The 17,061-nt window shown below is 50.0% G+C and overlaps 1 protein-coding gene across 1 annotated transcript; it reads right to left on the reverse strand.

The window, feature by feature from the left end:
• Positions 1–625: 625 nt before the first annotated feature.
• Positions 626–8,562, reverse strand: Fabp3 (fatty acid binding protein 3). The gene is made up of 4 exons (XM_027937470.3): positions 8,410–8,562; positions 3,867–4,039; positions 2,070–2,171; positions 626–914 (listed from the first exon to the last, which is right to left on the reverse strand). Exons 1-4 carry the CDS (start codon positions 8,480–8,482, stop codon positions 861–863), a joined length of 402 nt encoding a protein of 133 aa, XP_027793271.1. The 5' UTR covers positions 8,483–8,562; the 3' UTR covers positions 626–860.
• Between the last annotated feature and the right edge of the window lie 8,499 nt (positions 8,563–17,061).

Consider the following 17,061-nt stretch of genomic DNA (forward strand, 5'->3'; position numbering starts at 1 on the left):
TAACATAACAGATTTAAAGTCAACTGAATCTGCATTAGTTGATAGAAAAACATTTAATATGTTCCCTTAGACCTTGGAGAGAAGCCTAGCCAAGGGCTGGTACAAAGCTAGAGGTACTAGCAGGCCACAGCTTTCTTAGATGATCACTTATAAACCCTTCTGTAATGATCAGATGATCTATTTTCCCAGAGTTGATTAGAGAACCAGTAAGAATTTATAACCTTGAGTACTAGCCTGGTGCATAATGAGAACTTAGGCAGTCATCTTGGCCATTGGTCATCTTCTCCCACAGTAGCCCAAGCCTGGATCCTGTGATCTTGTACTCTGGGAAGGGAGAAACCACAGCATCCCACAAAAAGCCAGGCAAAAGAAAGTACTCAGTGCAGTATGGGCCAGGGGTGACAGTTCAGTGGTCAACGCTCCAATGACTGGAATAGGTGACTTGACCCAGGGAGGAGCAATGTCAAGGCAAGATGTAGGTGCAGCTATCATCATTGAATGTCCCTGACATTGTCCATTTTAGCTTTGCATCCAGTGTTTCAAGTGACCTTAAAGCAGTTATTTCTGCCCATTGACACCTGGGGAAACTTAGACTCCCAGAACCACATCACCAGAGGCAACTGCATGGCCTCTGCTCTGCTTTATTGACTTCAGAGCATATTGGATACAGTTTAAAAAAAAGAAAAGAAACACATACATACACAATGGAAACTGGGGATCCAGGCTGGTGTCACCTGATCCCAGAAGAATTCTCCAAAGTAGGTTTATACAAAATGCCAGAGGAAAAAAATGAGGCAATGTGGTGTTGAGTCCAGGGGTGGCCAGTTGACAGAGGAACAGTCAGTGACAGTGCTGGTGAGTCATGCCTCTTTCTCGTAAGTGCGAGTGCACACTACACTGCCATGGGTGAGTGTCTGGAAAGAAAGATGAGAGTCAGACAGGAGAAGACCTCTATCTTCTTAAAAGAAGATACAATTTGTTTCTCTTTTTCTTACATCATTCAGCTTCCTTCATCCTTATGGGTAAGATGGTGCCTGGCACATAGTAGATAAATAGGTGAATAAAAATGACCAGAGATACTTGAGGAATGGCTGTGCTAAGCTACCAACTCTCCATTCTTCCCCTAAGTTCCCTAAGTTGGGGCAGGGCCAGATCCCCACCAGTCTGGTGTCATAGAGGCAAGCCCATGGCCTCACAATAGTCTGAACAGCCAGTGAGTATTTGGTCCTGTATGTGCTATTCCCACCAAAGCTAGGAACTTCATTCCTAACTCTGAATTCAAGAATGACCCCATGTTAAGTGCAAGAACGAAGGTAGCAAGTTATGCTCCCCAGGAAGGTCTGCAGTGAAGATGCTGAGGTAAGAACCTGAGGCCCTGCAGAGTTAGAAGGTAGAGATCCCAGTGGCTGCTATCTGTGCCCGGAATCTGGGGGAAGAGTTCCCTCAAGGGTACATTCTCCAAGTGAAGCCCCCAAGCTTGTCTAAACAGATCTGCCAGCCATTTTTGCTACTTTCTACCCAGGCAATAATCAGGTACTTGCAGGAGTCCAGACCTAGAACTAACTCTAAGAGGAGGTCTTACTGGAATGGGGAAGAAAGGGTTGTGCTGTCCATCAGTGCCCCCACCAGTCACCAGGCTGCCCCTGCATGTGACAGCATAACACTAGAGAGGAGAGGGAAGGAAATGCTTTGATAGGAAATGGGAGTCTATCCTGGAGAGCCTGGAATCAAATTGGCCCTGCTTCCCATCTCCTCTTGGGCTATGGAGCATCTGCTATCTTCCTCCCTCCCGATGAGGGTTTCTGCTGTGCGTACCCAGTCTCTTTCAGACTTCCCAGAAACACTAAAAGGTAGGTGGTTATTAATACCCACTTTATCGTTGCACTTGGAGAAGGTGACTTGTCCAAGTCATGTAGCCTATAAACAGATTTAAACCCAGACCTTTTGAGTCCAAAGCTGTGACCTTTCTTCTGCCTCTCCTATCCCAGCTTTGATGGCTCCTGGGGATGACCTTGGCTTTTTACAGGTTAGTAATCAGTTAGCTAAGGCTCCACACTTGCCCATCTTACCAAGATGAGTTTCCCATCATTTAGCTCCCGCACAAGTGTAGTCTCTTGCCCGTCCCACTTCTGCACGTGGACAAGTTTTCCTCCATCCAGCGTCACAGTGGACTGTGGAAAAAGGGTAGAGGCCTGAGCAGTGATCTGAGCCAGGACTGAAGAACAGGATAAGAAAGGGAAAGAGAAAGAAAAGCACTTATCCTGTTTGCTATGTGATGTCCACAACCTTGCTTCCTCCAAGATACAGAAGACATGTACCTGTCCATATTCCTGACAAAGACTGGCTGAGGAGGAGGAGTTCTGAGGACCTCTTTCTCGTCGTGGTCATCACAGTGCCTAAAATACCCTTAGATGGGGAGTATTAGGCTTCCCTCTTCTCTTCTCAGTCCACATCATGTGATCCCTTTCAGCTGACAAGAGGGCAGCAACTACAAGGTCCTAGGACTGGTTGTCCTTGGAGTGTTCCTCAGCCCTGGCTCAAAGGCCCACTTAGTCCTCTGGGTGCTGCCAGCCTGCATCAGCTGGTTCTCATTTGGCAACTTTCCCAGGTCTCTCTTCTCTAGGAATTTGGGGGCTATAGTCCAGACTTGGAAACCTTGCTGAGCAAGATTCAGCAGGAGATGAGAAGGTCATATTTATGTGTTTGGGTTGCTTCTATCTTGCTGTGCTGTCTGTAGCCCACCTTACTCCTCATTTTCATCCCTCCTGAGTATTTTGCCCACTCAGAGCAGATTATTTTTGACCCTCACATTCACATCCCTGTGTTTGAATGGGGTTTTTGCCCCTCAAGAATATGGCAAGCTTAAGGAGGTAGGGATGTGGTATGTGGTGGGGCCATGACCTTCCAAGGTCAGCTTCTTTCTTAGGGCAACATCCCCTGCTCCGCTGCCAGCCTGCTGTGCAATCCTGCACTGGGCTTTAACTCCTCTCCCTTTGCAAGGAAAACAGCCCCTACCCTGTTCTTCCTGTAGGCAACTGTGAGAAAGAGAAAACAGCTGAAAAGTTGTGTTTTAGGGTACTGGTGAAGAGGACACTGCTGTAGAGCCCTAGAAGTCGGAGCCCCTTATTTCTCTCCCATGCCTGGTCCAGAGCTAGGAATCCTGAGGCAAGCTGCTAAGACAAAACCATCATGGGGTAACAGAGACCTGAGACTGGGGGGTAGATGCTTGCTACCCACCCTCTGGAAGAGGGAGTTAAGACTGTGGGAAGACACTACAACACCCATGACAGCTGAGTGGCTACCTCAGAACACCATTCTAACTGCCTGTCAGGTGGCCACACTGGAAACACTTTCAGGGTCACTGGCCAGGCCTGGGAGTTACAGGTTGCAGAAGAGGGAACATCTGGATAGGTCTCAGTCTCTTGTTCCCAGCTGCCTGCTTAGCTGTGGAGGCCTGGACAACCTTACTAGTGGAGGGCCCTGGTTTATCCTGTGTATCAATCCCAGAGCACTTCAGATCACAGCCACGGCCACTTAATTCCTCCATCTATGGAAGGGGAAAGAAACCCAGTGCTATGGCATACCTTGCACAAGGTCACCCAGCTGGAACTGAAGGAGCACTGAGGTCAGAACATTCTGGCTCTGTGCCGCCCACTCCCAGAGGCAGCTGGTAGTTGAGTCCCAAGAAGGGAGGAAAGAAAACAAGTGGACAGAACTAATATGTATTTAGCACCTAGGACCATCCAGCACTGAACAGGCTTTATGAAACCTTGTGTCACGCAAGTTGCCTATAAGAGCCTGCCCCTTGGGGTGCAATGACAAGGGTCTCAGTACCCTTGTTCCCCATGCCCCCTTCCCTGACTCACCTTGACCTTCCTGTCATCTGCTGTAGTCTCATCAAACTCCTTCCCCAGCTGAAAACTGATCTCCGTGTTCTTGAAGGTGCTCTGTGTTTTTAAGATGATGGTGTCCCCATTCTTTTCGATGATTGTAGTGGGCTTGGTCATGCTGGCCACTTGCCTGGTAGCAAAGCCCACACCTGAGGGCCAGGGGAAGATTATGAGAATATGAGCTGCCACTGAGAGGCACTGCACAAGCTCAAAGAATGATTCTTAGACCAGGATCAACCTAAGTCTTTGTGTGGCCTTCTATGCCAGAGGCACTTGACTACTGAGCCATATCTTCAGCCTTTTTATTTTTTATTTGGGGACAGGTCCTCACTAAATTGCTAAAGCTGGTCTCAAACTTGGGATCCTCCTGCCTCAGCCTCCCAGCTCACTGGGATTACAGGTGTTGCTGCTGTATCTGTCTGCCATTATTATTTTTATTTTTTTTAATTTTTTAATATTTGTTTTTTAGTTTTCAGCAGACACAACATCTTTGTTTGTATGTGGTGCTGAGGTTCGAACCCGGGCCGCACGCATGACAGGCGAGCGCGCTACTGCTTGAGCCACATCCCCAGCCCCCATTATTATTTTTAAAAATTCAGTCTTCCTTTTAGCTGTGAAGCAGACAAATTTAACCCCAATATAAGGAACAGGCATGCCATAGAAAGACAGTGACAGAACTGAGTTTGGAATAAGGTATCAGGTAGCCAGGCCCGGTGACACACTTGTAATCCTAACTACTTGGAAGGCTGAGGCAGGACAATCACAAGTTCGAAACCAGACTAGGTAATTTAGTGAAACCTTCCAACAACTTGGCAAGACCCTGTCTTAGGGCTGGGGATGTAGCTCAGTACTAGAATACCCCAGGTTCAATCCCCAGTACCAAAAATAATAAGGTACCAAGTATACCATGTGGTAAGTACTGCTGTACCTCATTCAGTCCTTCCTGCCCCCTTGCAGGGTTGATAACAGTTACACTGTATCTCTAAAGATGTAAACACAGATGGAGTTTAAGCTCAGGATCACAAACCTGAAGTTGAAGCCTTAAATGTTTCACTACAGAGCTTACTTATCTGCTCCTCCATGCCACCTCCCAAGACACAGCACCAGGCGACCCTCCAGGACACCTGAGTAGCTCAAGCTCAGGTGAAGTGGACTTTGGCTTCCAAAGCCCTGGGAACAAGAATTTTCCACCTTTGGAAATTTTTACCCTGAAACCTGAGAAGCATTAGTACTCTTATCCCCCAAATGTGGCCACACAACCGATTTAGGAATCAGGTACAAATCTAGGAGACTTGGGAGAAGCCTAAAGTGGTAACCACAATGAGTTAAGAAAAACTCATCTCCTGACTCCTAGCCTGAGGTCCTATGGGGACTCTCCTGGCCTATGCATGGCTTCCCTGGGTGCTGGACAAAGTCCTAAGTGTCCTACAAGCAAAAGAACACAGAACTTTTAGGGTAAGCCTTCATCCCTTCAGGTTGTAGCTTTCCTGGAATCTGTCCTTCTGCTACTGAACTTTGATCATGACTGCTGTGCCCAGCTGCCCCCAGCAGCCTGTGCTGAGCTGTCCCCCAAGGCAGAGGTGAGGCCGGAGGCAACCCAGGGTAGTGAAGTGGTGTCTGGTTTTCTAATGTACCTGAGTACATAGTGCTTGCTGGAAGCAGTGTGCCTTGTACATGTTCTACACAGGTTGTTTTACTTAATGCTTGGAACAGCCCTAAGGGTAGGTTTTATTGTTCCCAGTCTACAAATGAGGCTCTGTGTGGTGTCTTCTCCAAAGTCAAACAAAGAGCTCTGTGTGGTGTCTTCTCCAAAGTCAAACAAAGAGCAAGTGACTGCTCTAGACTCCCAGACTGTTCACTGGTCCCACTATGCCATTCTGCCAGCACAAACGTATGCACCAAGGCTACCAGTTGTGCCTGTGGTCAGTGGGACTAAGCTGGGCCTTTTTGCCTCCTGAGAACCCTTGGTCTAGGGCACAAGGGGCAGGGACTGACTCTGCAGTTCTACTGATGCCAGCCCACCCTACCTGGCCACTGAAGGACTTGGCCTTACCTCCTGGTATCAGAGTGAGTCAGGCCAGTTATACTCCCTAGTGCAGAAGTGGGCCTTGTCACTGCAACCAGAAGCTATTTGCTCAGGACCTATCCAGGGACATAGAGTGTGGGACTGAGACACAAGAAACTAAGATGACTCATGCCTGTAATCCCACTGACTTGGAAGAGAGGAGGATTAGCAAGTTCAAGGCCAGCCTCAGCAACTTAGACTCTGTCTCAAAAATAGAAAAATGGGTTGGGGATGTGGCTCAAGTGGTAGCACACTCGCCTGGCATGTGTGAGGCACTAGGTTCGATCCTCAGCACCACATAAAAATAAAATAAAGATGTGTCCACCTTTAAAAAAAATAGAAAAATGGCTGAGGGCATAGTTCAGTGATAGAGCACCCCTGGGTTCAGTCCCCAGTACCACAAAAAAAGAAAAGGAAATGAAGCCAAAACTAGCTCCTGCAGCTGAGGTGTTGTTTTGTTTTCTTTCTTTCTTTCTTTAAAATGTTTCCAGTTGTAGATGGACAATACTTTTTTTTTTTTTTTTAGATTTCTTTAAAATATTTTACTTGTCAGTGTACCTTTATTTTATTTACATGTGGTGCAGAGGATCGAACCCAGTGCCTCACACATGCTAGGCAAGCACACTTCCACTGAGCTACAACACTAGCCCCAGACTCCAACTCTGAAGTGCGAGGATCACTTCAGTTCAGGAATTGAGACCAACTGTGCAAGACTCCAACTCTTTTTTTTTTTTTTTAATCTTTCCCTTCTTCAGTGGGCCTCAGGCTTTCATCTGAGAAAAGCAGGATAAATAGAATCTCAGCCCTCTAACATGAGAAGCTGTCATGAGTTAAGAGCATAGCTCAGTGCTAGAGCACGTGCTTAGTATGTTTCAGGTCCAGAGTTGATCTCTAGCACCCAAAAACAAAACCTGCCCAAAGATGACAGGTCCTTAGGGAGACCTGGCTTCTGGCCGAGTTGAAGGAAACGAGTGATATGCTTGTTGCAGCCCAGTTTCAAGGACCCAGGCCTTTGGCCCAAATGTCTGCTTTGGGAAGAGGAACTAAACCTGGGCAATCCAGATTCCCCAACAGCTGTGTGAGGCCTTGTGTTTCTCTTCTGAACAACAGTTGCTTTCCTGGAGTCACTAGGCATGTCCCCAGGACAGAGTAGGTGCAACTGAGAGCTCTGACCTCAAGAGCCACACTTTTAGTACCTGCTCCAAGGGAGGACTAGGAGCAAAGATTGAGAGGGACCCCCACATACAACCATTGCCTATCTGCTGCAAGCAGCCCTTCTTCCTTGGAAGCAAGGCATGGAACCTAGCTCAACCATGAACATCATCCCAGGCTTCCCTGTCCCAGCCTGGTGGGCTAGATCAGAGCCCAGAATTTCACAGAAAGGTTATCACCTCCATCTAAGCAAACTAGCAAAGGAAGGGCTGAGCTCAGTCTTTGGATAAGCAGTTCCTCTCACTCCCAGTGTCTATAGGGTAGTGGGAAGAACTGTGGGTTATAGAGCTGTAAGTCCTGGGTTTTCTTACCAACTCAGTTGTGGAATTTATAGGACAAATTTCTACTTGATCTTGGCCTCAGTTTTCCCAGGGTCCTTACCTGTAGGATTCTTTGAAACTATTCTTCCCCATTCTGTAATCACACAGTTCTCCATACCCTCCTAGACCAATGACTCTCCCTTCAACAGGTAGAACTCTCTGCTGCATCCCAGAAGTCCAAAGACTTTCTCACACTGTCCCTTGAACTGAACAGGTGGCAGAGACAGGCCTCTTGTCCCACCCTACCATCAGGCTCACTGATGGTGATTAAGACTTGGTTACATATCACTGCAAGCCAATGCCAGATTGGTGAGAAAGTACCTCCTGGGACAGTCCTTTTCCCTAATACATCAGGGCAGGGTTGGGGATTGTGGCTCACTGTGCCAGGGTCTCTGTCTCTGTCTCACCTCTTACATATATCATATTCACTGATTTTTCTCATTCAATCTCTTCCTCGGTCTTTCCTACTTCTTTAGGCCACAGTACACTATCTGTCCCATTCCCTTTCCAGATTCAGACTCCTCCGGTTTCTGTGCCACCCATTCCCGTTCTTTCTCCCCAGGCTCACCCTGGGCCTTGGATCAGTGCTCTTACCCAAACCCTGCCCCCAACTCCAGGTCATAAACCCCTCTTCCTCGAAAGCGACTCCCTGCCTGACATCATCGAAGGACACAGCGGCCTCCTCCCTGCCCCTCCTTATCCGGGTAGACCCCTGGCAGGTTCGGACCATGAAAGCCCCAACTCAACAGGCCTCCCTACGCCCTGGCCCAGGCTGCCACCTCTGAGCCCGGCTATCCAACCTTGTCCAGGAGGAATGGATGCGTCCGGCGTACAAGAAACCAGAGCAACAGAGCGCGGTGCCGAGCTAGGTGCGCGGCAAGCCCCTTCCCAGCCGGCATCCAGAGCCTGGCTGCTCGCTCACCAAGTGACTTCATGTAGTCATCGAAATTCTTGCTGTCCACCAGTTTCCAGGTGCCCACGAAGGCGTCCACCATGGTGAAGCTGGGCTAGGCTGAGAAGCAAGCAGCCAGAGATGGAAGGCTTGTAGACTCCGAGACTGCGGCTCGCCGACCGAGCTGCCGCTTTAAATAGCCCTGGCATCACATGATGAGCAGTGGCCCACGCCCCCCGGCTCCCGAAATAGGAAGCCCAGGGCCAGCGCTTGCTCGCCTGGGGGCTGGGCGCCCCTCCCCCACCGGCCAGGCGGGAGGGGACCGGCCGTTGGTCCCGGCTCGCCGGCGTCAGCCCCGCCCCGGCCGCGGAGTCCCATCCCCACGCTGGCAACACCTGCTCCTTTCCCTGGCTTCAGGGCGCTCTTCGGAATCTGAGATGGAAGCGCTGGGGCCCCGCCGGCCCGAGAGCCACAGCGCACGCCATCGACGCGTCCGTCCCCCTGTCCCTGCGGCCGAGATGAGACTAGAGGACAAAGGAAACTCGCCCTTGCCCGGTGACCCCGCTGGGGAAAGCTGGTTGACTCCGGTGGCCCCGGCATCTTGGTCTTTATTTTATAGGTGAGGAGCCAGAAGCTCAGAGGGGCAACGGACAAGGTCATTGTAATGGGGAGCGAATTGAAGCCCAGATGGCAAGCCTGGCACCCGCCTCCCACTGCCCAGGGGCGGGGCTCGGAGAGTCACCGTGGGCACCGTCGGTGATTGACCTGTCCCTGCGTCCTCACCTGCTCCGGGAGAAAGCGTGACCCTTCCGGGCGCCCACCCGACACGTGCTTGCCCCTCCCTACGGAATGTCGCTCGCCGGCGTCTTTCCTCCGGCGACCCAACTCCTCCCCACCCTCCGGTGACCTCTGAGCTTGCGCTCAGGTCATTCCCTTCACCCACCTTCAGAAATTCTGTCCATTGAGAAGTTCTTCGCGGCCCAAAGACACCTCCCCCACCTGCCTGAAACCCGCAGCCCTCCCTGACCTGGCACCAGCCTGCCAACACTCTCCTGGGCACCTCCCTTAAAGAGCCCACTGTGCGGTTGTTTCGGCACTTTACAGTTTACAAAGCACTTTTTATATGGAAAAGACCCTCCTTATATTGATGTTTGTAGCATTCTTTAAGTACATTGTCACGTTGAACTTTGTAAACAAAGTCCTTGAAGTAGACGTTATTCCCTTTTTGCGGATGAACAATGGAATCTCAGAGGAACCCATTCATTAATTCAGCAGTTATTAAAACACTTGCTTTGGACTGGGGCTGTGGTTCAGTGGTAGAGCCCTTGCCTAGCACATGTGAGGCATTGGTTTGATCCCCAGCACCACATAAAAAACTAAAAAAAAAAAAAAAAAAGGTATTGTGTCCATCTACAAATACAAATATAAAACAAACACACACTTGCTTTGTGCTGGGAACTGCTGTGGAGAGAGACAACAGGAACCAGGACCCATGCTCAAGTAATTAGTCTTGGGGAACAGTCACTCAACTAGGTGTGGTGAATTGATAGGAGGCCTGTCCTGATCCTGACCTGGAGCCTCAGGGAAGGCTCCCTCCCCAACCCTGCCCCCCACCCCACCACGCCCTGCCCCCAAGAGAGGTGTGAGTGAATTCCCAGTAGAAAGGCCCTGCACAGGAGGGAATGAACTGCAGAAGGGCACACAGGGTACACAGGGTAGACAAGCAGGAGCCCTGGGGTCTGGCCAGCTCTGCCACACACCTATAATGGGGCAGATCTTCCTCCCTGGGCCTGTTTCTCCAAGTGGAAATCTCTTCTTCCCTTCCCCTGGCTGTTCTGGGAAGAAGGCCCAGGAGGAAGAGGCCTCTCCCTCACCCACCAAGGCCTTGATTCCTTTGGACTTGCCAGAAGACTGAGAGGCCCATTTATGCCAAAGCTATAGGAACAGGCCTCAGGGCTCGGCATGGAGCCCTGGTGACCTCACTTCAAGGTCATACAGCCTTTAGACATAGGGCCTCTTATTTATTTTTTAAGTGTGGGTAGGGTTAGTGGCCATTTTATTTATGTTTATTTATTGCAAGCTGGGGATTGAACCCAGGGCCTTGCACACACTAGGAAAGTTCTTTAACCACTGAGCTACACCCCCACCCATGGGCCTCCTTTCTCAAGCACTGAGTGGACAGACACCCAGGTCCCCAAGCCATTTCCCTAAGTGATCTGCACATTGCAGTGGGGGAGGGCTGCAGCTGGGTTGGCAACTGCCCACAGAAAGATGTGTCCTCATCCTGACTCCACTGGATTTTGTCTATGGCCTTTCAGCAATTCACTTAAGTCACTCTGAGGTTCTGTTTCATCTTTGAAATAGAGGTGTTTGGGGAAGAAGAACACATTTAAAATGATAAGCATGATTCACTAAATAAATATTCACTCCTGATGCATGGGTTTTTTTTGTTTTGTTTTGTTTTTGGGGGGGCGGGGTTCCGGGGATTGAACTCAGGGGCACTTGACCACTGAGCCATATCCCCAGCTCTATTTTGTATTTTATTTAGAGACAGGGTCTCACTGAGTTGCTTAGCGCCTCGCTTTTGCTGAGGCCAGCTTTGAACTCCGGATCCTTCTGCCTCAACCTCTCAAGCAGCTGGGATTACAGCCATGGTGTCTGGCTGATACATGGTTTTTATTCTCTTGGTGAATGATACAGGATACCTAAGAGTCTGAACCCTGCCCCTCCCCTGCTCGGTCACCCAAGGCAGGTTTCTTTGCTTCTCCTTTCTTCTTCTACTACTACTTCTTTTTAATATTTAGTTGTCAATGGACATTTATTTATTTGTATGTGGTTCTGAAAATTGAACCCAGTGCCTCACACATGCTAAGCAAGCACTCCGCCACTGAGCCACACAGCCCCACTCCTTACTTCTTTATCCTGAGACAAGACTAGAAACTATTACAGCTGCGAAGACGGACAGAAGAGGTCTAGCTTGGGTTTTGAGGCACTCTGACAAACCCCACATGAGCTACCCGTGCTCTCACCCATGTCACCAAGTTTGACTCCTAAGTCACACCCCATCCTCCTTTTGCTGATTTTCATCCTCCCTCTTTCTTTCTGACTCTGTGTGTGTGATGTTCATTACAGGAAATTGATTCTAGGGGTGCACTACCGCCTAGTCACATCCCCAGCCCTCTACGGAGTCTGGCTAAATGGCCCTGGCTGGCTTGAACTTTGAAACCCTGCTCAGCCTCCCGAGTTACTAGGATTATAGGAACAATCACCATGCCAGAAATTTTTCATCCTCCCTTTGAAGTATGTACAGCGCTCTCCTCCCCACTCTGAGTACCTGCATCCTCCTTGCCCTACTATGCTCACAGCAGTCTTGGGAGGGGTATGTGTGAGTCCTGTCCTTTTCCTGTTCTTGCTATTGGCAGATCCAGATGTGGCTATAACATCTGGCAGGCAGCAGAACCAGTGCTTGCCAAGAGCAGTATCCCTCCAGCCGGCTCCCTATGCTGATGTCACTCTTCTGTGTTTCCACAGCAACCACAGCCTACGAGGATGGAGAAGGGGAGAGATGAGTAAGGAGGAGTGAGCCAATGAGATGGGCCCGCAGCACCGGATGATCTGTGGGGCCATGGGTGGGGGAAGAGGGAGGCCTGCTCAGCATCTTCAGCTATTTCCTGGACCCTCCCTTGCCATCTGGGTGCCTCCATTAAGGACTGTGCTATTGGCATGGGAAAGAGTTTAGAGGTGGAGCCAAAGAAGCAGAGCTGGAGGGTCCACTGATCCGGGCAGGTGGAGACCCTCTTTTTGTCCCTTCAGGACCTAAGTCAGCGGGTGCTGACCATCTCCACCTTGCCCTATGCCACCACTAAGACCTGCAACTGGAATTTTTTCTCTCTTTCTGGTAAGGGTGGTAGATCTCTGACTCTGCCTACCATGGTGGTTTTCATAACCCTTTGTTCTTCACCCTCCATACTTCTTTCTCCCTTGGTGCATGGAATATCAGACACATTCTCCTTAGAAAGAGGCCTCTTTCAAGCAGGACACTGTGGTGGCACATGCTCCTAATCCCAGCTAATCAGGAGAATAAAGGCAGGAAGATCACAAGTTCGAGGCCAGCCTCAGCAATTTAAAAAGACGCCTGGATTCTGAATCCAAGGCCTATCAATTACTAGCTAGAGATCTGCAGCAAGCCCTTTCTCTTCTGAATCTTCTTTCCCCTTCAAATGCAGGAAGGCCTTCAATTTCTTGGGGTTGTCACAAGGGTTAAAAGAGAGAATAAGGCTAGGTGCGGTGGCACACACCTGTAATCTCAGCAGCTCAGGAGGCTGAGATAGGAGGATCAACAAGTTTAAGGCCAGCCTCAGCAAAAGCATCCAGGAAACGGGATTTCACTAAGCAATTTAGTGAGACCCTGTCTCTAAATAAAATACAAAATAGGACTGGGATGTGACTCAGTGCTCCAGTGCCCCTGAGTTCAATTCCTAGTACCAAAAGAGAGAAAGAGAGAGAGAGAGAGAATAAATGGAAAACCTAACATGAATAATTATCAAATACTAATTCCTTTCTCTCTCTCTCTCTGCCAGGTTTCCTCCCTAGGACAGTTGAATGAGCCAAGTACTTTTGAGACCCTGAATCAAAAAGAAGCTCCCAGTGTTTGGCCAACTTCTTGTTGAGGTCATGGAGAGGACATTAGACATTGCAGATAAGTTCCCTCCCGCTCCCTTTCTGTTCCTTTAAATAACCTGTCCACTGCACTACTCCTGAACTACCCGAAGGCCAGGCCCTATGCTGGTCTTTTGGGCAAATAGGAAAGCTGCAACCCCTGTTCCTTCTCACAGTTTAGAGGGGCTGCAGCCACAGAGGGTGGAGGGACGTTCCTTCTGCCACTAGGAAATCTGCTTCCTTGTTCCCCAAATTCTTCCAGGTGAGAACTGGACTTCTGGGTGCCTGGTGTAATCTGTATCTCAAAGGCAGCTTTCTCTGGGGACAGAGCTGTTTCTAGGAAATCTTCCTCACGAGTCACTGTGGGGGTGGGACACTGAGAGGACAAACGATGGCAGCAGGTACAGGTTTATTATTCAACACTTCTGAGAAACCGCTGCCCAAGGCAGCCTGCTGCCTAGAAGGGGAACAGAGGCCCTGGACGCTCCGCCCCGAGGGAGGGGGCAGCTCAGGAGCTGGAGGGGCAACCTGCCTGCCCAGGAACCAGTTGTGTTTCTTTCTTTATTTATTTTTAAAGAATTTCTTTTTTAGTTGTAGATGGATACAGTACCTTTATTTTATTTATTTATTTTTGATTTTTGTTTATTTATTTATTTTTTTTATGTGGTGCTGAGGATCGAACCCAGGGCCTCTCACGTGCTAGGCAAGTGCTCTACCGCTGAGCTACAACCCCAGCCCCTGGTTTTTATTTATTTTTGCAATGATGGGGATTGAACCCAGGGCCTTGTATATGGGGAGCAAATGCTCTACCACTGAGCTACACCCCCCAGCCCTAACCAGATGTTTATTCTGTCTGTTGCTGACAGAATAAAGCCCCGATTCTTTAGCATGATCTCACCCGGTTCCTTGACCTAAATTGGTACTGAAATCCTGCTCCCAAAAGAGCACCTAGCAGGTAATCGTGTTCTGTATAAGGAATGAGGCAGGGAGGGCGTCTAGCTACCTCTCTAGCTTTAGGTTCTCTGGAGAGAGACTCACTTGGGTTCCAGTCTTGCCTCGTTACTTATATTCCAGCTGGGTGACCTCGGGCAAGTCATGACCTCCCTGAGTGTAGTTTATTCCTCTGTCAAAAACACCAGGATATTGGCCAAATTATATTGTTAGATTGTGGATGTGTGTGAATATGTGACAACTGACCCCATCATGTCGCACGGCTATCTGCACCAATAAAAAGTGTACAAACAAAAACACACACCAGGGTCCCTGCCTCGCTGGCCTCCCACGGACTCTGAGAGGACAAGGGTGAGTTGGGAGCGTGGGCTGTTTCCTTTCCAACCTCTTTGTGTTGCCTGGGCACAAGCTGCACTTCCCTTTTGCAGGCCCTTGCAGCCTGCCTCTCCAAGCTCCTCATGCTGCATTCAGACTTTTTTCCCCTTAAGTGTTTATTCTTTCATTTTGACCTTTTTGTACCTTCCAAGAAACATATGTTTCTTTCTTACTGAGCCACGCCCGCAGCTCTTTCTATTTAGAAACAGGGTCTCAACTCTTGCTAAATTGCTGAGGCTGGCCTGGAACTTGCAATCCTTCTACCTCAGCCTCCTGTGTCACTGGGATTACAACAGGCATGTGCCACCCCACACCTGATCTACCTACAGTTCTCTTCCTGCCTAGCGCCTAGTTAACTCTATAGATTTTTCTACTGTTCGCTTAACTGTCTTGTCTCTGGGTGTCTCTATCTCCCTGTCTGGATACCTATCCTGCTTTGATGGGGTCAGAGTATGTCTTTGCTGATACATTTGAGGCCCTTCTAGGGTTAGACAGGTTTGTGTTGCTCTCTGCTGTACACAGGGCCTAGCAAGTATTTGTGTGGTGGTAGATGAAGGGTCCTTACAGACCAAAGCAAGGCCCTGTCCTCCTCGTTTTTCTCTCTGAAAATTCTGCCCCACCTCCCACTACTCTCAGCTCTCCTGCTTGCAGAGGATCCTTTCTCCTGTCCTCTTCTCACTCCATCCAGGGCCAGGACACCAGTGTGTGGTGGGACCCCAAATCCTCCCAGGTGAGAGCTGGATGCTTGGTGTAGCTCAAAGGCAACATTCTCTAGCGACAGAGCTGTTTCCAGGGAGTATGTATCTAGGTCCCAGACTTGAAGCTGACTAGTTTCCTCTTCAAGTGTAAATTTGCTTTTGCAAGAAATCCAAATAACCTCTGATATTAAATTGCACAGACTATAATTAGAAAGGTAAACCTGATGCTACACTAGCAGCACCTCACGTGCCCCTGTGCCATGTGGCATGGCCTCCACCCCTCAGCCCCCGCGATGGCTCTATCCCCGATCCTGGCACCAGACAGATGGCCCAGGGGTCAACTGCAGAGTGCATTCTGTTCAGGAACAGCCTGCCCAAGATTCTGGAAGGATGTAGGCAGTTCCAGGAGGCCTGATGAGCCTGGTTGGTGAGGACAGGTGACCACTGTGTGTCCGTGGGTGAGGCGAGCTGGCAAGCCATAGCAAGGGGCTGGCAGGGAGTGGATCTTGACTCAGGAGTCAGCCCAGGTCTGTTCCAGGAAGCAGGTGTGGGGCCAGGGCTGTCAGCCTGGTATGGGCTTTCCTGGGGTCTTGGGGGATGTGTTGAGGTCCAGGATAAGACACTAGGTAGCAAGGGGAAGAGCCGAATTTGAAGAAGGTCTGGGGCAGAGGGTGTAGCTCAGTGGTAAAGGGCTTGACTGGCACCCTTGAGGCCCTGGGTTCACTCCCCAGTACTGCAGAAATAAATAAGAGCTGATGAAGGACTGCGGGGGCTGAAGGGAGGCGGGGCCTGGACCACTGGTAGCTGCTGGTAGATTTCCCCTCCCACCATGAATGCTAACTTTGCTAGGCGCTTACCAAGTGCAAGTGCTGGATTGAGCAGCCTTCTGTCTTTCAATTCTCGTGATCCTGATAATGACCTAGTAATGCAGGTGCTACTGGACCTGTCCCCAACTTACAGATGAGAACCAGAATTTGAACTCCAGGCCCACGGGCTCTGGAGGCTGCACGGTGGGTGAGCTGCTGCTCCCCACTCCACCGGCTTCCCCATGGGAGTCTTCACCCTGCCTTGCGCTCTGCCTTGGACAGGTCTCCCCTTGTTCCCATGGTAGAGGACAAGGCCAGGCAATCTCTTTGGTCCTTGAAGCATTGGCACTCATGGTTCAGAAAGGGCATTTCCAAATGGGGCAGAGGTGAAGTGGAGCAGAGTGGAAAGAGGACAAATTTTTTCCAGTGTCTCTGCCTTAAACCTGCACCCTCATCCGTGGGTAGGCTGGCAGGCTCCCCTTTGCCCTACAAGTGGGGCCAAGGGAACAGGTGATGCTCAGCCCTAGCCTGAAATACTCATTGGTCACTGAGGGTCACTGAGGTCTGAGCACAGGACTTCGGGCCAACAGTTAGGCAGGGCTGGTCTCCTTTAGCTAACAGGCCCAGGGGCCTGGGCGCCCAGGCAACAGGGCCACAGCCTGCCCAATCCCCTCCTGTCTTCACCAGCCTGGCCTGGGCCCCACCTTCCCACACGGTCAGTCTATCTGGGCAGCAGGCCTGGCCTAGGGCTATTTCTAGATGTTCTCCCTGTCTCCTTGGCCTGGGCCTCTAGCCAAGTCAGGCCATTCACACACACATATTCTCGCTCTCCCTCTCTCTCTCTGTTTGTTTCTTTCTCTGTCTGTCTCTCTCTCTCTCAAGTACTCATTGAACTTGACTGCCCACTGGCTTGGTGCCCCATCCTGGGTACAATAACCAACAGAAGAAGACCTAGACTTGGTTCCCACCCTCAGAGAGAGATGGGGGAGGGGGCTACGTCTAGGGGCTGTGACAAGAGACAGGCCTTGGCTAACAGAGCTGTAGACCATGCACCTTGGAAAACCAGAGAAGAAGCTGAGAAACTGATGTGACTCCACTTTTGAAAATAAATAAGTAACAGGGGCTGGGATGTGGCTCAAGCGGTAGCGCGCTCGCCTGGCATGCGTGCGGCCCGGGTTCGATCCTCAGCACCA

Source organism: Marmota flaviventris, chromosome 10 (assembly GCF_047511675.1).
Source record: "Marmota flaviventris isolate mMarFla1 chromosome 10, mMarFla1.hap1, whole genome shotgun sequence".
Lineage (NCBI taxonomy): Eukaryota > Metazoa > Chordata > Mammalia > Rodentia > Sciuridae > Marmota > Marmota flaviventris.

Excerpts from the sequence above, each read along its gene's own strand:
- Fabp3 (XM_027937470.3), bottom strand. The coding sequence starts at position 8,482 with ATGGTGGACGCCTTCGTGGGCACCTGGAAACTGGTGGACAGCAAGAAT. Across the intron at positions 2,172-3,866 it reads CAGATGACAGGAAGGTCAAG|TCCACTGTGACGCTGGATGG; the intron begins GTGAGTCAGGGA and ends CTTTTTCCACAG. Across the intron at positions 915-2,069 it reads ATGATGGGAAACTCATCTTG|ACACTCACCCATGGCAGTGT; the intron begins GTAAGATGGGCA and ends CTTTCTTTCCAG.